Source organism: Musca domestica, unplaced genomic scaffold, assembly GCF_030504385.1.
Source record: "Musca domestica strain aabys unplaced genomic scaffold, Musca_domestica.polishedcontigs.V.1.1 63, whole genome shotgun sequence".
NCBI classification, from domain to species: Eukaryota; Metazoa; Arthropoda; class Insecta; order Diptera; family Muscidae; genus Musca; species Musca domestica.
Window position 1 is genome coordinate 3,813,717 of NW_026712370.1, and position 21,942 is coordinate 3,835,658.

The window sequence follows — 21,942 nt, forward strand, 5'->3', positions numbered from 1 at the left end:
ATAGACGAGCTGGTGTCTCTTTAGACGAGCTGGTCTATTTAGACGAGCTGTTGCCCAGCTAGTCTGTTTGGACGAGCTGGTGTCCAGCTGGTCTCTTTAGACGAGCTGGTGCCGAGCTGGTCTCTTTAGACGAGCTGGTACCCAGCTGGTCTGTTTAGACGAGCTGGTGCCCAGATGGTCTCTTTAGGCGAGCTGGTGTCCAGCTGTAGATAGGTATGTTGCCCAGCTGGTCTATGTAGACTTTAACATACAAATTCAGGATTTCATATTCTTAATTTCTTCATTACCAAATTTAGTACCATTTGGCGCCAAAACCAGGTCCTTCTCCCTTAGTACTTTTCGTACAATTATAGTACACATTTCCGAAACCACCTCCATATTTTCAGGCTACACATGAACAGCTACTCTAATATTAAATTTTAGATTTATGTTCACCCAACACCAAAATTATACCAAATAGAGTACTATTATGTACTTTTCACGCAATTGCACTACACATATCCAAACCAACTTCATACAACCTTCAACTTACTTTCCAACATTTATCCGTTCACATAATATGAAAATAGCACCATCTTAGAAGTTTAGTACCCTTTTAGAATTTTCCGTAACCTTAGTACCCTTTTAGAACTTTTCGTGAACTTAAATTTCGAATTTACGAAAACTCTTTGGTACACCTATGCTGTACTTTATAAGAGAATTGCTCATTTTGTTGTCCGATACAAAGCATTAAATGTTTAGTATAATTTTGTACTTTTCATACACACGCACCAAGGTTGTCCAAATTTTCAAGATTCTAGCTTCAGTCGTTTATTATTCAGGCGTTAATTCTCGTTCAATCAGTCAGTTATCTATATCTAGACATTTTTATATAGACATTTTTTTCAATAAAATGAAATAATAATTTATTTATTTTTCTTTCCTTCCAGCTAAAACAACAACAACAACAAAATGTCTTTGTTAACCAGCAACAGTCACTCAATGTCAGAGGAAGAGATTGATGAGTAAGTACAAAAGGCCAGTTTTTTTTTCTCTCTCTTTTCAAAATACCCTTTTTAACAATTCAAAGGATGAGAACAATTTTTTTTTGTGTATTCAATGGAATTAATCGACTTTAAAATATCTTTTAATCTAACTCAAAAAATAAGAAATACAACACATTTCGATATTTATGGCCTTATTTCAAAAAGTTTTAACTTTTCTTAGAAAAAGTGGAGAAAAAACTTTCACTGTAAACAGAAACCTTTTATGGATCGGATGAAGACAGACGATAAAAGAAAAAAAAAAAACTTTTGAGGAAAAAGTTTAAAGATGCCATAAAATATAAAAAAAACGTTGTGGCTTAAAAGCAAGCTAAGGGTTATCAGCAAATTTATTGAAATACGAAATTAATAATTTAACAGGTACGAGTTGAAAGAAGTTTCGAATAAATCCAGGAGATTTACATAAGATAGAAATGTACGTAAGCGTAAAAGAATGCCTTTGAAAGGCAATTTAGTAAAAAAAGGCAGCAAAAATTTTTCATTATTAAAAAATACTCAAGATTTTGAACAAGAAGAATCAGAAAAAAGTTATTTTTATTATTATTTTATTTATTATATTAAAAAAATATGTATCGGAGCCAAGCTCCACAAGATGGAAACGTACGTCCACTCCATTTGGGCTGATATTAGTCACTATTTGCGCAATAAATTCTGAAATAAACTGAATTCGGTGGGATGTACCAAAATACAGGTCATTTGGACTTATATTGGCCATTTGGTGCACAATTAAACCGAAATCGGCTGAAGATATATGGGAGCTATATCTAAACCTGATCCGAATATCACCAATTTCAATAGGGTTCGTCCTTGGACCAAACAAATATTGTTTGTAAAATTTCATTTAATCGGATTATAAATGATATCTGATTTTTGTTCACAAGGATACATGGAGGGACGGACGGGCTGATATGCATAAATCGACTGAGAAAGTGCTTTATGAATATTCTCAGAAGCAATTATCTCTACTATCTCTCCTCCTTCTCCCTGTTACAAACGAATGAAGAAAGACATAATACCCTTACCACAGTGTGATGTAGGGTATAATGACCTAATGCCATAACCTGCATTTTCCACCCCAGAGAGTATTGGTTGGGAACGTGGACTTGGGATTACCGTAATGTCATGACTATACATATCTTGACATAAGATGGTTCTCTAACTCCAAAGTAGCCTTAAATTATCTTTTTAGCCAAATCGATTGAAAATTAGGTAAAAAGGCCGCCGAAATATGTAAAATCAGGTGGTACCTTATATTCCGAAACATTGACCAAAATTAAGCATTTTCTGCGCAGAGAGTTTCTACCCCCGTAGAAACCAAGATAACAAATAAGGTCTAAATAATAATTTAAAAAATGTTGCAAAGAGCCCGGAAATATCTCAAATATATCAGGAGATATCTTCATATAAGGGTAATACTAAAACGTGGGCCTATATTGACAATTTTGGGCAAGGATGTTATGTGGGACTATACCAAAATATTTACCTATTTTGAGATGGTTCCCTACTCCAAAGTAGTCTAAAATCAATGTAGCCAAATAGATGTGAAATCGGGGGAAAAATCCGCAGAAATCTGTAGAATTGGGAGGTACTTTATACTCCAAAACATTGATCTACATGGAACATTTTCGGCGAAGGGGTCTTCTACCACCTTAGACACCAAGATACCAAATAAGGGCCAAATCAATTTAAAAACAGTAAAGAAAGTCCTAAAGTCGGACGGGGCCGACTTAATGATACCCTACACCACTTTGCTAATTTAGTAGAGCTCCACATAACAATTAAAAGTTTTATGGGAGAATTCAATCATACACGCTATGATTATAATTTAAAGTTCACATTTGGTGCACAATTAATTTGAAATCGGATAAAGATATATATAGGGGAGCTATATCCAAGTATGAACCGATCTCGATAAAATTTGGCAAAGACATTTCTGAGCTGTATTTGATATATTTCCCTGAATATCGTTGTTACGGAGTGCATATTACGGCTGTGGGTAACAAATATAACAAATCGGATGAACAGTATATATGGGAGCTATAGCTATGTAAGAACCGATCTTCACCAAATTTGGCATATTAGCTTCTATACTCAATTCGGTCGTATGTGCCAAATTACATCCCATTTGAGCAAATATTAGACGTTTGGTGCACAATAAAAAGTAATCGGACGAAGTTATATATGGGACCTATATCCAAATATGAACCGATCTCGATAAAATTTAGCAAAGGTATTTCTGAGCTGCATTTGATATATTTCCCCAAATATTGTTGTTACAGAGCGCATATTACGGCTGCGGAGGACAAAAATAACAAATCGGATGAACAATATATATGGGAGCTATAGCTATATCTGAACCGATTTAGATCAAATTTGGCATACATATTTTCAGGCCTAATTTGGTTGTATGTGCAAAATTCCATACTATTCGGCAATAAAAGGCAAATCGGACGAATATATATATATATATATATATATATATATATATATATATATATATATATATATATATATATATATATATATATATATATATATATATATATATATATATATATATATCTCGTTTCCTTTTGCCTGTTGCAAACAAATCCCTATACCACAAGGTGGTCAGGGTATTATTGAGGAAAAATATCAAATAAATGCAAACAACTTGTTGAATATAATTTTTAATGAGTCTGACAGGAAGCGGGTATAGCCTCAGGGTTGTATTTCTGTAGTTTTAGGAAGCTGTTCTACCTCCTTATTACCATGGCTGATATGTTGTAATTCTCATAAATTCCCCATAAAAAAAGTTTATTTGTTATATATAGGTCTACTAAACATGCAAAGTGGTGTACGGTAGGGTATCATAAAGTCGGCCCATCCTGACTTTGGCCTATCTTTACTTGTTTTTTTTTTTGTCGGGACCAATCCTATGTTTTTATACCCTCCACCATACTATGAAGGGTATCTTAATTTTGTCATTCCGTTTGTAACTCCTCGAAATACTCATGTCAGACCCAACAAAGTATATATATTCTTGATGAGCGTAAAATTCTAAGTCGATTTAGCGATATCCGTCTGTCTGTCTGTCGGTCCGTCTATCTGTTGTAATCACGTTCGAATGAATTGAGATAGATGGCTAAAATTTTGCACACATGTTTATTTTTCCAGTAGGCAGGTTAAGTTCGTAAATGGACCATGTAGGTCCACGTTTTCATATAGCCCCCATATAACGGTACCTCTCAATAGTGGGTATTTTGATGATTTTAGCGACATTATTCACGAGAATTGTTTCAAATTTGATATTTGAAGTTCAAAATGGAAACTACACCCTAAGACAGAAAATTGTTTGTGCAGGTCCACGTCTTCGTATAGCCCCATATAACGGTACCTCCCTATATTCGGTATTTTGATGATTTTAGCGACATTATTCACCGGAATTGTTTCAAAATTGATATTTAAAGTTCGTTATGGTAACTACAGCCTATGGCAGAAAATTATACGTCTTCGTATAGCCCCTATATAACGGTATCTTCCTATATTCGGTATTTTGACGAGTTTAGGTACAATACCCACCGAAATTGTTTGAGATATCGTATTTGACGTTAGTAATGGATGCTATAGCCTGTGACAGAAAATTGTCTATGCTGGTCCAGGTCTTCGCACAGCTCCAATATAACGGCACCTCCTTATATAAGGATTTTATTTTTTGAAAATTTCCAAATTCGTTCCAAATTGTGGAGGGTATTAAAAGTTCGGCCCGGCCGAACTTACTGCTTTTTAACTTGTTTTTTTTTTAATATTCCTCACAAAATTGTGTCGCAGACTACCTTTTAGGGTTCTGTTAAAAAATGTGATTATTATAGTCTGGAAGATCCTGGATAATATTAGGAAAACCTCCTATATATCTGGGAAGTGCATTAATACGTCTTTTCAAGAAACATCCCCAATTAAACCAATTAAATATATTTTGTTTTTATATATATCTCTGGGACATGCAGACAGAGAAAATTAATAAAAAATGAAAAACAGGACGAAATGTGCGTAAGCAGTTTAAGCCAGTGTTGTCAAAAATATAATATTTAAGGAAATTAGTAATAATAACAGTGGCCCATACACTTTCCACATTTTTCCTGGTTATTTGAAGTCTATACAAATTATGGAACTATAATGACAATTTTTTTTTTCATAAGAAGATCTTACCATTCAATTATTTAAAATATTAAATATTTCTTAAAGCCGCTTTTCTGATTTGATTTTAGTTTAGTTTAAAGGAAAATCAATTCCTTGAAAATCCATTAACTTTCTCCATAATCCCCTTCTTGCCAAAGCTATAAAAGACTGTTGTCTTGGAAAACATTTTCTTAAAACACCTTAGATTTATTTATAATTTAATTAAAAATTCTCAGCGCTAAATGAGAATTACACCTGCCATGTGTGTGGCCCAAGGGAGCAACACCTTGGTCTTAATTACATTAGCACGTCAAGAGCCCACCATTCATATTGTGCCAAACACAATATCTTTTAATTTTAAAGTTAACTCAAACACATAAACACACACACACACATAAAACATTGATTGTAAGGATTCATACCAAAACACACAGACACATACTCTTCCATATAACATAAATGTTGTCTTTCATGTCATGCCACAGAATGTCCAATAGAATTTCGAAAAGGAAAACCCCCTACCGCACTACATTCCGTACAAAAATGAGAAATATTTTAATTTTACAAATCAACAGCTTCCGGTTGATGGCGCCTTGAAGTGAGAAACCTCAAGCCACACAGAGGCACGTACCTTTACTCATGAAGAGACACGCACACACACACTTTCTCTTCAAAAGAAATACCTAGCTACCTATACAACCTCAGGCCTTCATACCCATCTCTCTCTTTCTCTCCTTCGCTGTTGTAAACCTCTCCCATTTAAATAAACCGGAAATTGGTTTGAATTCAATGCAAACCAACAACAAAATAACTCAACAGAAATGAAATTTCCCTTTTCCGTTTGTCCTCCTTATTTGAATGCTCTGGAACCGACCGAAAGTAGTAATTTTTTTGTTATTCCTGTCGCATTCTCATCTGTGCTACTCTTTTGTTTCAAATGATTGATGATGTTTTTTATACCCTACATCACAAGGGGGTCTGGGTATTATGTCTTTGTGCATTTGTTTGTAACAGACAAAAGGAAACGAGATAGACCCATAGTTCCTTTTGATGATCTGCATAGAAACACATTCTAAGTCGATTTATGCATGTCCGTCCGTCCATCCGCCCGCCCGTCCGCCTGTCCATATATTTTTGTGAACAAAGTACAGTTTGCATTTCTTACCCGATCCACATGAAATTTTGCACAAACCATTTGCTTGGCCCCAGGACGAACACTATTGAAATTGGGATAATCTGCATAGAATCACATTCTAAGTCGATTTATGCATGTCCGTCCGTCCATCCGCCCGCCCGTCCGCCTGTCCATATATTTTTGTGAACAAAGTACAGTTTGCATTTCTTACCCGATCCACATGAAATTTTGCACAAACCATTTGCTTGGCCCCAGGACGAACCCTATTGAAATTGGAGATAATCGGTAAAAATTTAGATATAGCTCCCATATATATCTTCGTCCGATTTGCCTTTTATTTTGCACCAAATGTGTACTATCAGCCCGAATAGTATGACATTTTGCACATACAACCAGATTAGGCCTGAAAATAAGTATGCCAAATTTGATCGAAATCGGTTCAGATATAGCTATAGCTCCCATATATATGGTTCATCCGATTTGTTATTTTTGTCCTCCGCAACCGTAATATGCACTCTATAACAAAATTTTTTGGGGAAATATTTCAAATACAGCTCAGAAATACCTTTGCTAAATTTTATCGAGATCGGTTCGGATTTGGGTATATCTCCCATATATAACTTCGTCCGATTTACTTTTTATTGTGCACCAAACGTCTAAAATTTGCCCAAATGGGATGAAATTTGGCACTTACGACCGAACTGAGTCTAGAAGCTAGTATGTCAAAATTGGTGGAGATGTGTTCAGATATAGCTATAGCTCCCATATATATTGTTCATCCGATTTGTTATATTTCTTACCGACAGCCGTAATATGCACTCTGCAACAACGATATTCAGGGAAATATATGAAGTATAGCTCAGAAATATCTTTGCAAAATTTTATCAAGATCGGTTTAGATTTGAATATAGCTGCCATATATTTCAAATGGGCAATACAAGTCCGAATTTAAAAGATACGAATGCTTCGGCATATTTAGTCCTTTCAACTTTAAATTACGATTATAATCATAGCGTGTATGATTAAATTCTCCCATAAAATATTTTAATTGTTATGTGGAGCTCTACTAAATTAGCAAAGTGGTGTAGGGTAACATAAAGTCGGCCCCGCCCTACTTTAAGACTTTCTTTACTGGTTTTCCAAATGAAATGAATAAACAAAGAAGTGTTGTTTTCGTTGTGGCTTTTTCCTGTGTATTGGAATGTTGTACTTTTGTGTAAAAATGAGAATAAATGGATGTTGGTCGTCGGAGTGGGTGGGTGGTATGGGTTGGATGTGTTACACATAATACAAAATAAAAACAATGTAAATTGAATCATTTTTCCAAGGAAGCCAGTTACAGGGCATAAATAAGACAAAAGTAGAACATCATACCTGGTTGGATTTATTATTTTATCATAGTTTTTTTTTCTGCTGGAATACACAAACATCTGGTCTTCTCGGTAAATATGGAAACAGCTTCCATGGAAACCCAAAGAATTCCATTTGTAAAAATAAAAGGATGCAGCACAAAATAAATTATGAGGAATTAATTAGTAGTCACTTCGTAATGGCCAAAGAAGAGTAGAATAATCTTAAAGAGAACAGTCATGCCTCGTGGCTAAGGGATGCTGAGCCAATAATATTTAATGGATTTTCGGACAACATAATTCCCATAAGCTTTCTTAGTCCTTTTACGCCATTATGATAACAAAATTTGTTATAATGTCAAAGGACATGTAAGTTACAAATACATATCCAAGGATAAGGGACAACATGAACACATTTAACAATCTTATTCCATTAGCATATGATTTGCAAAATATTAAGGCATATAATGGCTACAAAGATATCTCAACCAAGAAATTTATGGTATACACTGGAAGAAATTCATGTTATGAAATATGAATAAAACAAAGTAAAAAATATCAGTCGGTTTTGCCGACTTATGCCTTCGGAACCTATTCCAAAGAGGGTCAACAATTTGAATAATCTTAATACAAGTTAAAATAATAATGGAAATAATGGAGCATGGGATGGCGGATTCTGGATTATTTAAACATATTTTGACTACTCTTATGATTATTCAAATTGTTGACCTTCTATGGAGTAGGTTCCGAAGAAATAAGCAAGTATTGTCGAAATGTTATCGGTATGAAATAAATATGATATACATATTGCGACGTGCCCGGTTTGGACTATATTGGTTACGTTCTTTACTTTATATGATATATTTGATAATATTTAGAAAATGTTAAAATGGGAGTGAGGTACGAGATATAGTCGACCGAAGTATTCCATACAGATAAAAATATTGGCATGGTCAAAATTACAAAAAATAAATAAAAAAATAAACAGTAAAGAAAGTCCTAAAGTCGGGCGGACCGATTTTATGATACTCTACACCACTTTGCTAATTTAGTTGAGCTCCACTTAACAATTAAATGTTTTTATGGGAGAATTCAATCATACATCCTATGATTATAATTATAATTTAAAATTCAAAGGACTAAATATGCCGAAGCATTTGTATTGCCCATTTGGTGCAAAATTAATTTGAAATCAGATAAAGATAAATATGGGAGCTATATCCAAATCTTAACCGATCTCGATAAAATTTGGCGAAGATATTTCTGAGCTGTATTTCATATATTTCCATGAATATCGTTGTTACGGAGTGCATATTTCGGCTGTGGGTAATAAATACAACAAATCGGATGAACAATATATATATGGGAGGTATAGCTATATCTGAACCGATTTCGATCAAATTTGGCATACTTATTTTCAGGTCCAATCTAATCGTACGTGCAAAATCCCATACTATTCGGATTGATATTACATGTTTGGTGCACAATAAAAAAGCAAATCGGACGAAGATATATATGGAAGCTATATCTAAATTTTGACCGATTATCTCCAATTTCAATAGGGCTCGTCCTTGGGCCAAACAGATGATTTGTGCAAAATTTCACCTGGATAGGGCAATAAATGCGAACTGTACTTTGTTTACAAAAATACATGGACAGACGGACAGACGGAGGGACGGACATGCATAAATCGACTCAGAATGTGATTCTATGCAAATCATCAAAAGGAACTATGGGTCTATCTCGTTTCCTTTTGCCTGTTACAAACAAATGCACAAACACATAATACCCTGACCACCTTGTGGTGTAGGGTATAAATATTGGTATGGACCAAATTACCAAAAAAAGAAAATCAAGTTTCTGGTTTAGAGAAATTCTTACAGGCTGAGATGAAAAAACAGCAACAAAGTCAAACGCCATAATCTTTACATTTTTTAAAAGAAAGCAAAAAATGTCGGAAATAGCATCAAATTTTAGAATAAGATAAGATTTGTTCGAATTGGTTACCTTTGGCACGAATTGCGGCCTTCAATGAAACCATCACAAGCTTCCCGAATATTGCTATGCGATATTTTGGCCCATTCCCGGCGAAGCGCTTGCTTGAGTTGATCGACAATTTGGTATTTTTTATTGTCAACCTTGCTTTTCAAAATATTCCAGACACAATAGTCCAACGGATTGGTATCCGGAGATTTTGGTGGCCATTGTGCGCTGGAAATGAAGCGATGAACCTCATTTAGTAACCGATGTCGGGTGACTTGTGCTGAGTGCAATGGTGCTGAGTCCTGTTGGAATGTCCAAGGTCTGCGGCCAAAATGTTTGCGTGCGTAAGGCTTTAATACACCCTCCAGAATATTTTCGGAATAATATTCAGCATTTTTTTAGCCACGGTCGATTAATACGAGTGGAGAACCACCATCGGCTGTTATTCCGGCCCACACCATCACCATGGCCAGCGCTTGAGTTCTGGTGGCCAACCGAAGGTGCACATTTTCAGCTGACCTCTTTGGCAAGTAAACATTATCATTTTGTTTGTTTACAAACCGCTAGACAACGAATGTTTTCTCATCAGAGAAAACCAAATTCGGCAGTTCACCACTTTCGGCCAAGCGAAGCAACACTTTAGCTATCTTGGGTCTATTTTCTTTGTGTTGCGGTGTAAGTTCTTGAACTTTTTGGAATTTCAATGGCATTACCCCGAGCTCATTTGTCAATATTTGCCAAATGGAATATTGCGATATGTTCAGCTCACGAGGCAATTTTCGGCCACTGCGACGGGGGTTTCGAGCGACAAGGCGCTTCTTTACTTTTCGAAATATTTCTGCTGATGTTGCTGTTTTCTTAGATCCAATTCCTTGACGTCGGGCTACGCTACCAGTATCACGGTAACAAGCGATGGTACGAGACACAAAAGATGTATTCACATTTAAATGCTGGAGTGCTCTAGCGATAGCCACTTGTGGTTTTCCAGCCAAATATAAAGAAACGACACTATCACGCTTGAATTCCTTCACGAATAATTAATTTCATGTTTTATGAGCTTCATGGATATTCAAAATTTTAATTCTGATCCCATCTTCACAGCAAATATTGTGTTAGTAGAAATGATGGGATGTATGAAATATAAAACTTATTTCGGATTTTATAATCATATCGAAATATTCCATCTTTGCACCACATCTTGGGTTAATAAGAATATTGTGATTTGTGTAATTTGAAGACAATCGGGCTATTACGTCACATTTTATAAAAGTTATAATTATTAATATAATAAGTTTGATAATAATATTCCGATGTACAAAATTTGGACCACATCGGATATTCCCTTCGAGAGTTATCGAGGGTACCAGCCAAACAGACGGACGGACGTACATCGCTAGATCGACTCCAAATGTCCTGAAAAGGATTTGGTCCAAAGAAACCTAGATATTGAAACCGTAATTTCTATGAGGCACGTTTTGGCCGTATTAAATCATATATACCCTCTCTAGCCATATGGCTGAGGGTATAAAAATTGTAAAAAAATCGGATTATACTTTCTCCTTCTGTGCAGAAATTATATTTTTTGAAAATGTTCACCTTTTGTGGGGGAGGTACCAGAAAGAGTGGACCGATATTTCCCATCTCTGAACTCGATCTAAGTTTGACAAAAATATTACGATGTACCAAGTTTGGACCACATTGGATACTCCCTTCGAGAGCTATCGAGGATACCAGCTAGACAGACAATCATCGCTAGATCGACTCCAAATGTCCTGAAAAGGATTTGGTTCAAAGATACCTAGGGTCTGAAACTGTTATTTCTTTATTTTGGCTGCATCAAATGATATATACCCTCTGTAGAAATACGGGGTTGCCCATATTCGACGGACCCATGACTCTTTGGGCCCATTCCAATCGACGAGGCTTGTCCGCAGTCAACTTTCTATCTGCTAAAATCTGCTTGGACTGACGCTTCAAACGCGGTATGTCATTAAGCGATGTGACATCTCTGTCAAAAGTTATGGCGTTGCCAGATGGGTCCGTCGAATATTTCGTATAAATTTCTAAAAATCCAACCTTATTTCGGACAAACAATGAGCTACTGCATAAAATATAGAAAAATATCTAAAAATGTACCTTTAAAGATTTTAACTTTCCTCGCATTGTCTTTCATGTGAATCCATCTCCTTTATCTTTTGACTAAATATGTGAAATAAGTTTTCTTCGCCAAATATATACTGAAGCAGCATACAAATTAAACCAATACATTCCTGTTTTTCTTTGAATTTTCTTTCTTATCGGAAATCCTTACTCATTTCCCCAGAGTACCTCATAAAATATATGGCGTCGGTTTTCTTTGCTATTCTTTTTCGCCTTGGAGTAGTCAGTCAGCCAAAGTTCAGACTATTATGTTTAAGTTTCAATTTCAAGTTTTAATGAGATATTTGTTTTTCTTTTTCTTCGTCTCCTTTTCTTTTGCGTTTTTTTTTTCTTTTAAGAAATGACAACAATACTAATGAACCTTAGCAAACTTTTTAATTGCTAAGGGAACTATATACTATCCCTACGCATACATGTGCATGTCTCTATGCTGACGTACTCTTCAAGGACAATAGGATGAAGATGTTATCTGAGAAATTGGAAGTAGTTAATGTGTGAGAGCGGAATTTTTGTTCTACTTTGCTTCTGATAATTAAGCAATTTTTTGAAAATAAGAATGTTCCAAACAAAAATGTAATTATAAGAAAATTCCAGATTGTTATAATTATTAAGGTAGACCTCAGAATAGATGACTCCTGATTGGAAAGTTTCCATCGCAAACTAACCTAAGCAGAAATGAATAATTTCTTCCTCTTCCAATTTTTTTTTAATATTTTCGGATTAGGATTCCTTATATTTCTTAGCATTTTAGATAAAAACTCTCTTCGGTAATATTACTGATAACAAGTTTAAAAATACAGGGTGAGATGAAAATACTTGAACCAAATTCAGACTGCTGTCATTTCTAAGCTACTCGTCCGACAGCTGTTAAAATTATTCCAGTGATATTGTTTACAAGCGTACAAATGCATTTTGGTGAGAATTTTCCAGAAAAAAAATTAATTCGTGATGGAAGTCAAGCGTGATGGTGTGATTTCTTCATATTTGGCCGGAAAATCACAAGTGGCTATCGTTAGAGCACTCAAGCATTTAAATGTGAATAAATCTTTTGTGTCTCGTACCATCGCTCATTACCGTGATACTGGTAGCGTAGCCCGACGTTAAGGGAGTGGACGGAAGAAAACAGCAACATCAGCAGAAATAGTTCGAAAAGTAAAGAAGCGACTTGATCGAAACCCGCGTCGCTGTGGCCGAAAAATGGCTCTTGAGTTGAATATTCCATTCGGTAAATATTGAAAAATGAGCTCGGGGTAAAAGCATTGGAATTCCAAAAAATGCAAGAACTTACACCGCTACAGGAAGAAAATAGACTCAAAAGAGCTAAAGAGTTGCTTTGCTTGACCGAAAGTGGTGAACTGCCGAATTTGGGTTTCTCCGATGAGAACACATTCGTTGTCCAGCAGTTTGTGAACAAACAAAATGATAGTGTTTACTTGCCAAAGAGGTTAGCTGAAAATGTGCACCATCGGTTGGCCACCAGAACTCAAGCGCCAACCATGGTGATGGTGTGGGCCATCATAACAGCCAATGGTCGCTCTCCGCTTGTATTAATCGACCGTGGCATCAGAATAAATGCCGAATATTATAGCGAAAATATTCTAGAGGGTGTATTAAAGGCTTGGCCGCAGATTTGGGAGCTTCCAACAGGACTCAGCATCATTGCACTCAGCACGCGCCACCCAAGAATGGTTAAAAAATTAGGTCCTTCGCTTCATTTACAGCGCACAATGGAAAACCAAAATCTCCGGATACCAATCCGTTGGACTATTGTGTCTGGAGTATTTTGGAAAGGAAGGTTGGCACTAAAAAATACCAAAGTGTGGATTACCTCAAGCAAGCGCTTCGCCGGGAATGGGCCAAAATACCGCAGAGCAACATTCGGACATTGTGATGTACCAAGTCTGAATGTATGTTAATTTCGCGTTTTATGAGTTTCATGGAAATTCCAAATTTTTACCCTTTGTGGGAGAGGTGCCAGAAGTATGAACCGTTATGTCCCATCTTCACACCAGATCTTGTGTTAGTAGAAATAATGGGATGTGTGAAATATGAAGAGAACAGGAAGCTGATTATATATTTTATTATCGTTGTGGTTATTCAAAATGTTAGCACTTTATGGGGGAGGTACTTGATGGAGTGGACCGATATTGTCAATTTTGCACCTGACCTACCACTGACGCAAATATTAGGATTTGCAAAGTTGGAGCAAAAACGGATTATCGTTTCTCTGCAAAAAAATATATTTTTTGAAAATTCCGATCTTTTGTGGGGGAGGTACCAGAAGGAGTGGACCGATATTTTCCAACTTCACACTAGACCGTGGGTTGATAAAAATATTATGATGTTTGTAATTTGAAGACAATCGGACTTTTACATCATATTTTATAATATTTATAAATATTCAAAATTTTGACCCATGATGTACTTGATGGTGTAGGCCGATACTGTACATTTCGCAGCTGACCTAGCATTGATTCAAATATTAGGATTTGCAAAGTTGGAGCAAAATCGGAATATACTTTCTCTTTCTGTTCAGTGATATATATTTTTTTTTGAAAATTTCGACCTTTTGAGGGGGAGGTACCAGAAGGAAAGGTCCGATATTGTTCATCTCCGAACTCTATCTAAGCTTGATAATAATATAACGATGTACCAAGTTTTGACCCTATCAAATACTCCCTTCGAGAGTTATCGTACGCACCAGCCAGGCAGACGGACGGACATCGCTAGATGGACTCCAAATGCTCTGAAACGGATTTGGTCCAAAGAGACCTAGGGTCTAAAATTGTCATTTCTATGAGGCACGTCTTGGCCGTATCAAGTGAGAATCATTTACTTTGTTCGCTGAAAAAATTACCCAAACACTTGCAATACGACCTAATGTACGCAGCACGTCCGTTGCTTAGATTACAAGAACTGCTAACATCCACACATATTAATGTGTCATTGCATGTAGTTGTGTTAATGAAAAATAATTCCACTCTCCTTATTAAGTACTTCACGTTCTCTTAAAACCAAAGATATTATGCTCATGAGTATTTTAATCGCACAAGTGCAAGGGGTCCAATACGTACACACAACCCTACCCCCTGTCTGTAATAATGACAAACACACACTGTTATATTATTTACACATACGTATTATAATTGTAAACACGTCATACTGCTTTCAATCCGTCAAATGTGACGGCAACCTTCAAAAAAATAGGGGGCCTGGCTTCGGCCGCATCCATCAACAAAACGTGAGTACACACATGCTTTCATACGGTAGACCGCAAATTGAAATGAGAGTGCGTTCGTTGTGTTGTTGGATTTTCGAAAAAATTCCGTTGACCGTTTCTTGTTTAATTGTTCTCACTCTCTTTTGCATTATTGTTGTTATTTTCTTGCTGTGTTTCTTCATTTATTTACTTTTTGCCATTTATGTCCGCCGTTAATGAATATCGGCCTCCCCTCTCTAAGTAGTTAAAAAACACAAAAGAAACGAAAGATAATAAAAAAAGTGATTTTTATGAGTTTACCAAGAAACTGTTTACAAACATCCACACACACACAGACATGTCCATGAATAAACAGTTCGAAGTTTTGAAGTTGGCGATGTGTGAACTCTTCAGCTTTTGTGGGGCCGAGAAGAGTTGGTCTACGTGAGTGGTGTGGCACAACCGCAACCTAAACGAATTATTGTTGGCCGGTTATGATTCATCGTCACCTCAGTTCGAAAAATGTGTCACCGGGTATATAGGCTAAGAGCTGAGTAAATCTCGTTTCTCTTATCATTGGCTCTTTCGTATGAAGAGACGACGATATTTCTAATTTTTTCATTTAAGAATAAATTGTGAAAAAACAAAAAGCGTTTACACTAGAATTGATTGCATAGAAAAACCAGTTAAGAAAGTCTTAAAGTCGGGCGGGGCCGACTTTATGATACCCTACACCACTTTGCTAATTTAGTAGAACTGCGCATAACAATTGAAAGTTTTTATGGGAGAATACAATCATACGCGCTATGATTATAATTAAATCAAAGGACTAAATATGCCGAAGCATTTGTATCTTTTAAATTCAGACTTGTATCGCCCATTTGGTGCACAATTTATTTGAAATCGAATAAAAATATATATGGCAGCTATATCCAAATCGAAACCGATATCGACAAATTTTGGCAACGATATATGTCTGAGCTGTATTTGATATATTTCCCTGAATATCGTTGTTACGGAGTGCATATTACGGCTGCGGGTAACAAATATGACAAATTGGATGAACAGTATATATGGGAGCTATAGCTATATCAGAACCGATCTTCATCAAATTTGACATACTAGCTTCTAGACTCAATTCGGTCGTAAGTGCCAAATTTCATCCAATTTGGGCAAATATTAGACGTTTGGTGCACAATTCAAGGTAAATCGGACGAAGTTGTATATGAGAGCTATATCCAAATATGCACCGATCTTGATAAAATTTAGCAAATGTATGATATATAAATGATATATTTCCCCAAATATTGTTTTTACAGAGTGCATATTACGGCTGCGGAGGACAAAAATAACAAATCGGATGAACAATATATATGGGAGCTATAGCTATATCTGAACCGATTTCGATCAAATTTGGCATACTTATTTTCAGATCCAATATGATCGTAGGTGTAAAATTCCATACTATTCGGACTGATATTGCACGTTTGGTGCACAATAAAAGGCTAATCGGACGAAGATGTATATGGGAGCTATATCTAAATTTTGACCGATTATCTCCAATTTCGGTAGGTTTCGTCCTTGGGCCAAACAAATGATTTGTTGAAAATTTCACCTGGATAGGGCAATAAATGCGAACTGTACTTTGTTTACAAAAATACATGGACAGACAGACGGACGGACATGCATAAATCGACTCAGAATGTGATTCTATGCAGATTATCAAAAGGAACTATGGGTCTATCTCGTTTCCTTTTGCCTGTTACAAACAAATGCACAAAGACAAAATACCCTGACCACCTTGTGGTGTAGGGTATAAAAAAAGTTAAAAAGTATCAGTCGGTTCTGCCAACAGACGTACACCCTTAAGCAATGTTCGATTATTTAAATATATTTTGACATACTTTAACCCTTTGTGGGGGAAGCACCTAATGGAGTGGACCGATATTATCCATTTTTGCTCTTGACCTAGAACTGACGCGAATATTATGATTTGCAAAGTTGGAGCTAAATCGGATTTTTGCTTCTCTTTCCGTGCAAAAAAAAAAAAATATTTTTTTTTCGAAAATTTCGACTTTTTGTGGGGGAGGTACAAGAAGTATTCCATCTTGGCACCAGACCGTGGGTCAATAAAATTATTAGGATGTGAAGAAAATCGGACACTTGCATCACATTTTATGAGAGTTATAATTATTCAAACTGTTGACCCTTGTGGAGGAGGTACTTGATGGAGTGGATCGATATTGTCCATTTTCACACCTGACCTAGCACTGACGCAAATATTAGGTTTTGCAAAATTGGAGCCAAATCGGATTATCGTTTCTCTTTCTGGTGCAAAAAATATTTTTTGAAAATTCCGACCTTTTGTGGGGAAGGTACCAGAAGGAACGGACCGATATATTCCATCTTAACGCCAGACCTTGGGTTAATGAAATTATTGAGATGTGTGAAATTGGAAGACAACCGGAATCTTATATCACATTTTGTAAGAGTTGTAATTATTCAAAGTTTTGACCCTTTTTTTGGGGAGGTACTTGATGGAGTGGACCAATATTGTCCATTTTCGCACCTGTCCTATAACTGTCGCAAATATTAGGATTTGCAAAGTTGGAGAAAAATCGGTTTATCGATTCTCATTCTGGTGCAAAAATTTGTTTTTTTGAAAATTCCGACCTTTTGTGGGGTAGGTACCAGAAGGAACGGATCGATATTGTCCGTTTTCGCACCTGTCCTAGAACTGACGCAAATATTAGGATTTGCAAAGTTGGAGCAAAATCGGTTTGTCGATTCTCTTTCTGGTGCAAAAACTTGTTTTTTTGAAAATTCCGACCTTTTGTGGGGTAGGTACCAGTAGGAACGGACCGATATTGTCCATTTTCACACCTGTCCTAGAACTGTCGCAAATATTAGAATTTGCAAAGTTGAAGCAAAATTGGATTATCGTTTCTCTTTCTGTGCAAAAAATATATTTTTTTTGAAAATTTCCACCTTTTGTGGGGGAGGTACCAGAAGGAGTGGACCGATATTGCCCATTTCTGAACTCGATCTAAGTTTGACAAAAATATTACGATGTACCCAGTTTAGACCAAATCGGATACTCACTTCGAGAGTTATCGTACGCACCAGCCAGGCAGACAAACAGACGGACGGACGGACATCGCTAGATCGACTCTAAATGTTCTGAAACTGATTTGGCCGTATCAAATGATATATACCCTCTGTAGCCATATGGCTGAGGGTATAAAAAATAAAAGCTCCAATAATATTAATAATATTTTGTTAATTATAAATCATTTCATATTATCCCATAAAGTGGCATTTAAAATACAAAATACAATTTCATATCTCGACTGACAATTGAATTCATTGAAATCCTCAGCGAGAAGATGGCCACAAAGCAAAATGCAATCAATTGCATTCATTCATTCACTCACTCAGGTTCATTCATAAATTGTCATAAGCATTTGCAAAATTGCAGCTAAATACGCATTAAAATGCATTTACATATATGTGCAATTGAGATGGAAATTCTATAAATATGAAAAATGCACATCAGAATGTGCACTTGTGGGAAGGAAAAAGATGAGGTGGAGGAGGTAGGCTACATTTACTGAAAGTGCTATAAATATTGTATACAAACAACATGATGATGACCTGTCAACGGCATAATTGAACACTGACAGTACATACACATACTTTCTCTTATTTACATATGTATACAGATATGTATATATTCTCCCCATACCTCCCCATTTGCCCAGCAATAAATATATTACACAAAATATGTAATCTCTGTACAATTCTGACGTAATAAATGTAAATGATGATTTTTATGACTGCATCATCATCATCAGCCGACGACGCACAGTGGGGTGATATCCCCAAAAACGGAGATTAATTCAGGGAAGCATTCTATCGTTTTGAAATTTTGCTCAGACATTTATATTACCCCTAGTATTTTTTTCGTATTAAAAATGGGACATTTCGGTTCACGTTTCGGTAAGGACCCCATTTGGCGTTACTTCCTGATTTTCGGTTTTTTGAATGTTTTGACCACAATTTTAAACCAAATCTTGTGTAACTTGACATTTAGAGTTAGGATGAGATATAATCGGTCCTTGCTAAAAAAAATTTTAAGATTGTCTGTACCTCCTAAATTTCGATTTTTGAAGGTTTCAAACACAATTTTAATGCCATTCATGAGAATATTGACATTTTGAGTTCAGAACTGATCCTTCAAATCAGAGATAAATTCAAAGGAAGCATCTCGTTGCTCCCATTCAATTTTTTATACCCTCCACCATAGTATGGAGGGTATATTGTCCTCATTCCATTTGTAACACCTCGAAATATACATTTCAGACCCCACAAAGTATATATATTCTTAATCAGCACAAAATTCTATGTCGACTTAGCGATGTCCGTCCGTATGTGGAAATCACTCTAGCTTCCGAACGAAATGAAGTAGATTGATAAAATTTTACTCAAATATATATTATGTCTGCAGGGCATTTTGTATTGAAATGGGCCATGTAGGTCCACGTTGTGGTATAGCCCCCATATGATGGTACCTCCCGATATTCGGCATTTTGATTATTTTAGCGACTTTATTCACCGGAATTGTTTCAAATTTTGTATTTGGTGTTCGTAATGGGTGCTACAGCCTAAGACAGAAAATTGTCTTTACAGGTTCCCGTCTTCGTACAGCCTCCATATAACGGTACCTCCCGATATTCAGTATTTTGATGATTTTCGCGACATTATTCACCGGAATTGTATCAAATTTTTTATTTGAAGTTTGCAATGAATACTACAGCCTAAAACAGAAAATTGTCGGTGCAGGTCCACGTCTTCGTATAGCACTCCCGATAAATTTGTCTGTGCAGGTCCTCGTCTTCATATAGCCCCCATATAAGGGTACATTTTTTGGTATTTGAAGTTCGTAACAAATACAACAGCTTGTGACAGAAAATTGTCTGTGTAGGTCCACGTCTTGGTATAGCCCTTTCTATATTCGGTATTTTGATAATTTTAGCGACATTATTCACCGGAATTGTTTCAAATTTGGTATTTGAAGTTCGCAATGGATACTACAGCCTAAAACAGAAAATTGTCGGTGCAGGTCCACGTCTTCGTATAGCCCCCATATAAGGGTACCTCCCGATATTCGGTATTTTGATGATTTTGGCGACATTATTCACCGGAATTGTTTCTAATTTGGTATATGAAGTTCTTAATAAATACTAAGCCAGAGACAGAAAATTGTCTTTGCAGGTTCACTTCTTCGTATAGCCCCCATAAAACGGTACCCCCCGATTTTCGGTATTTTGATGATTTGTATCAACATTATTCGCCGGAATTGTTTCAAATTTAGTATTTTAAGTTCGAAATGGATACTACAGTCTAAGACAGAAAATTGTTTTTCAAGTTTCGCATTTGTGACAAAAATTGCCTATGCAGGACCACGTCGTCGTATAGACCCTAATATACGGTATTTTTAAAATTTTGTTTGTTTTTAAAATTGTTAAATTTGTACCAAATGGTGGAGGGTATTTTTTACTTGTTTTCCTTCTTGTTGGGCAAAAGTGAAATATTTCCCAACTTTGCCACTGTGTAATTAGAAAACTTAACAACGTATGACTTTAAAATTTTCGGTACTGAAGTAGAATTTAGTGCTCTATAATAGTTTCAAAACATTTATTCCAAAAGACCAATTTCAATTTTTCAATTAATCTGCGTGTTTTGTTATTTCACCCCACTGTGCGACGGCGACGACGACCACAATATACACTTTATCAGCTGTGAGTAACGGGTGTGTCTTATCTTATCGGATGACATTCAGTCTGGGACATGTAAATACATATTCACATACATCTAAGTATCTAGTAATGGGAAATGTAGGAAATATGGAGTAGTTCCTCCACTTCCCACTCTTTGGGGATTGCAAAAAATTAAAACAAAAACAAACATGGCCGTAATTTTGGAAGCCGAGTAAGTAGTGTAATAAAATTGTAACACAATATCAACCAATGTCAGTGACACTTACAACGACAGGCTAATACAAAATTCAAAATGAATGGCAATTAAGCAAATCGGAAAGTTTACAAAAATTGAAGCAATATAATAGATACACACACTGGAGAGAGTTTAAACAAGTAAAAAAAACATTAAGTTCGGCCGGGCCAAACTTTTAATACCCTCCACCTTAGGGTAAAGGAAACATTAGAAGAAATGTGGCAAAAACCATTAAAATGCCGAATATCGGGAGGTACCGTTATATGGGGGCTCTACCAAATCGTGGACCTACACATGCAAGGTTCCGCCAACGGAGCTAGAACCCATTATGACCTACAAATACCAATTTTCAGACAAATACGTGAAAAAAAGGGGCAAAAATCATCAAATTACCGAATATCGGGAGGTACCGTTATATGGGGGCTATACCAAAACGTGGACCTATAACTACAATGACTCGCCACACGAACTGGGACCCATTATGACTCACAAATACCAATTTTTACACAAATCAGTGAAAAAATGTTGCAAAAACCATCAAAATACCGAATATCGGGAGGTACCGTTATATGGGGGCTATACCAAATCATGGACCCATACATGCAATGTTTCGCCACCGGAGCTGGAACTCATTATGACCAACAAATACCAATTTTTAGACAAATCCGTTAAAAACTGTGGCAAAAATAATCAAAATATCGAATATCGGGAGGTACCATTATATGAAGGCTATACCAAAACGTGGACCTATATATGCTATGTTTTGCCACACATACAGGGACCTGTTATGACATACAAATACCAATTTTCAGACAAATCCGTTAAATAATGTGGCATAAATCATCAAAATACCGAATATCGGGAGGTACCGTTATATGGGGACTATACCAGAACGTGGAC

The 21,942-nt window shown here is 36.1% G+C and overlaps 1 protein-coding gene across 1 annotated transcript in view; it reads left to right on the plus strand.

The window, feature by feature from the left end:
• The window catches only part of LOC131805879 (uridine phosphorylase 1-like), a 59,444-nt gene that overhangs the window by 24,266 nt on the left and 13,236 nt on the right, over positions 1–21,942 (plus strand). The window contains exon 2 of the mRNA XM_059129631.1: positions 930–1,004. Coding sequence (XP_058985614.1) covers positions 952–1,004 — 53 coding nt within the window. The 5' untranslated portion in view covers positions 930–951. The remainder of the gene's footprint in view (positions 1–929; positions 1,005–21,942) is intronic.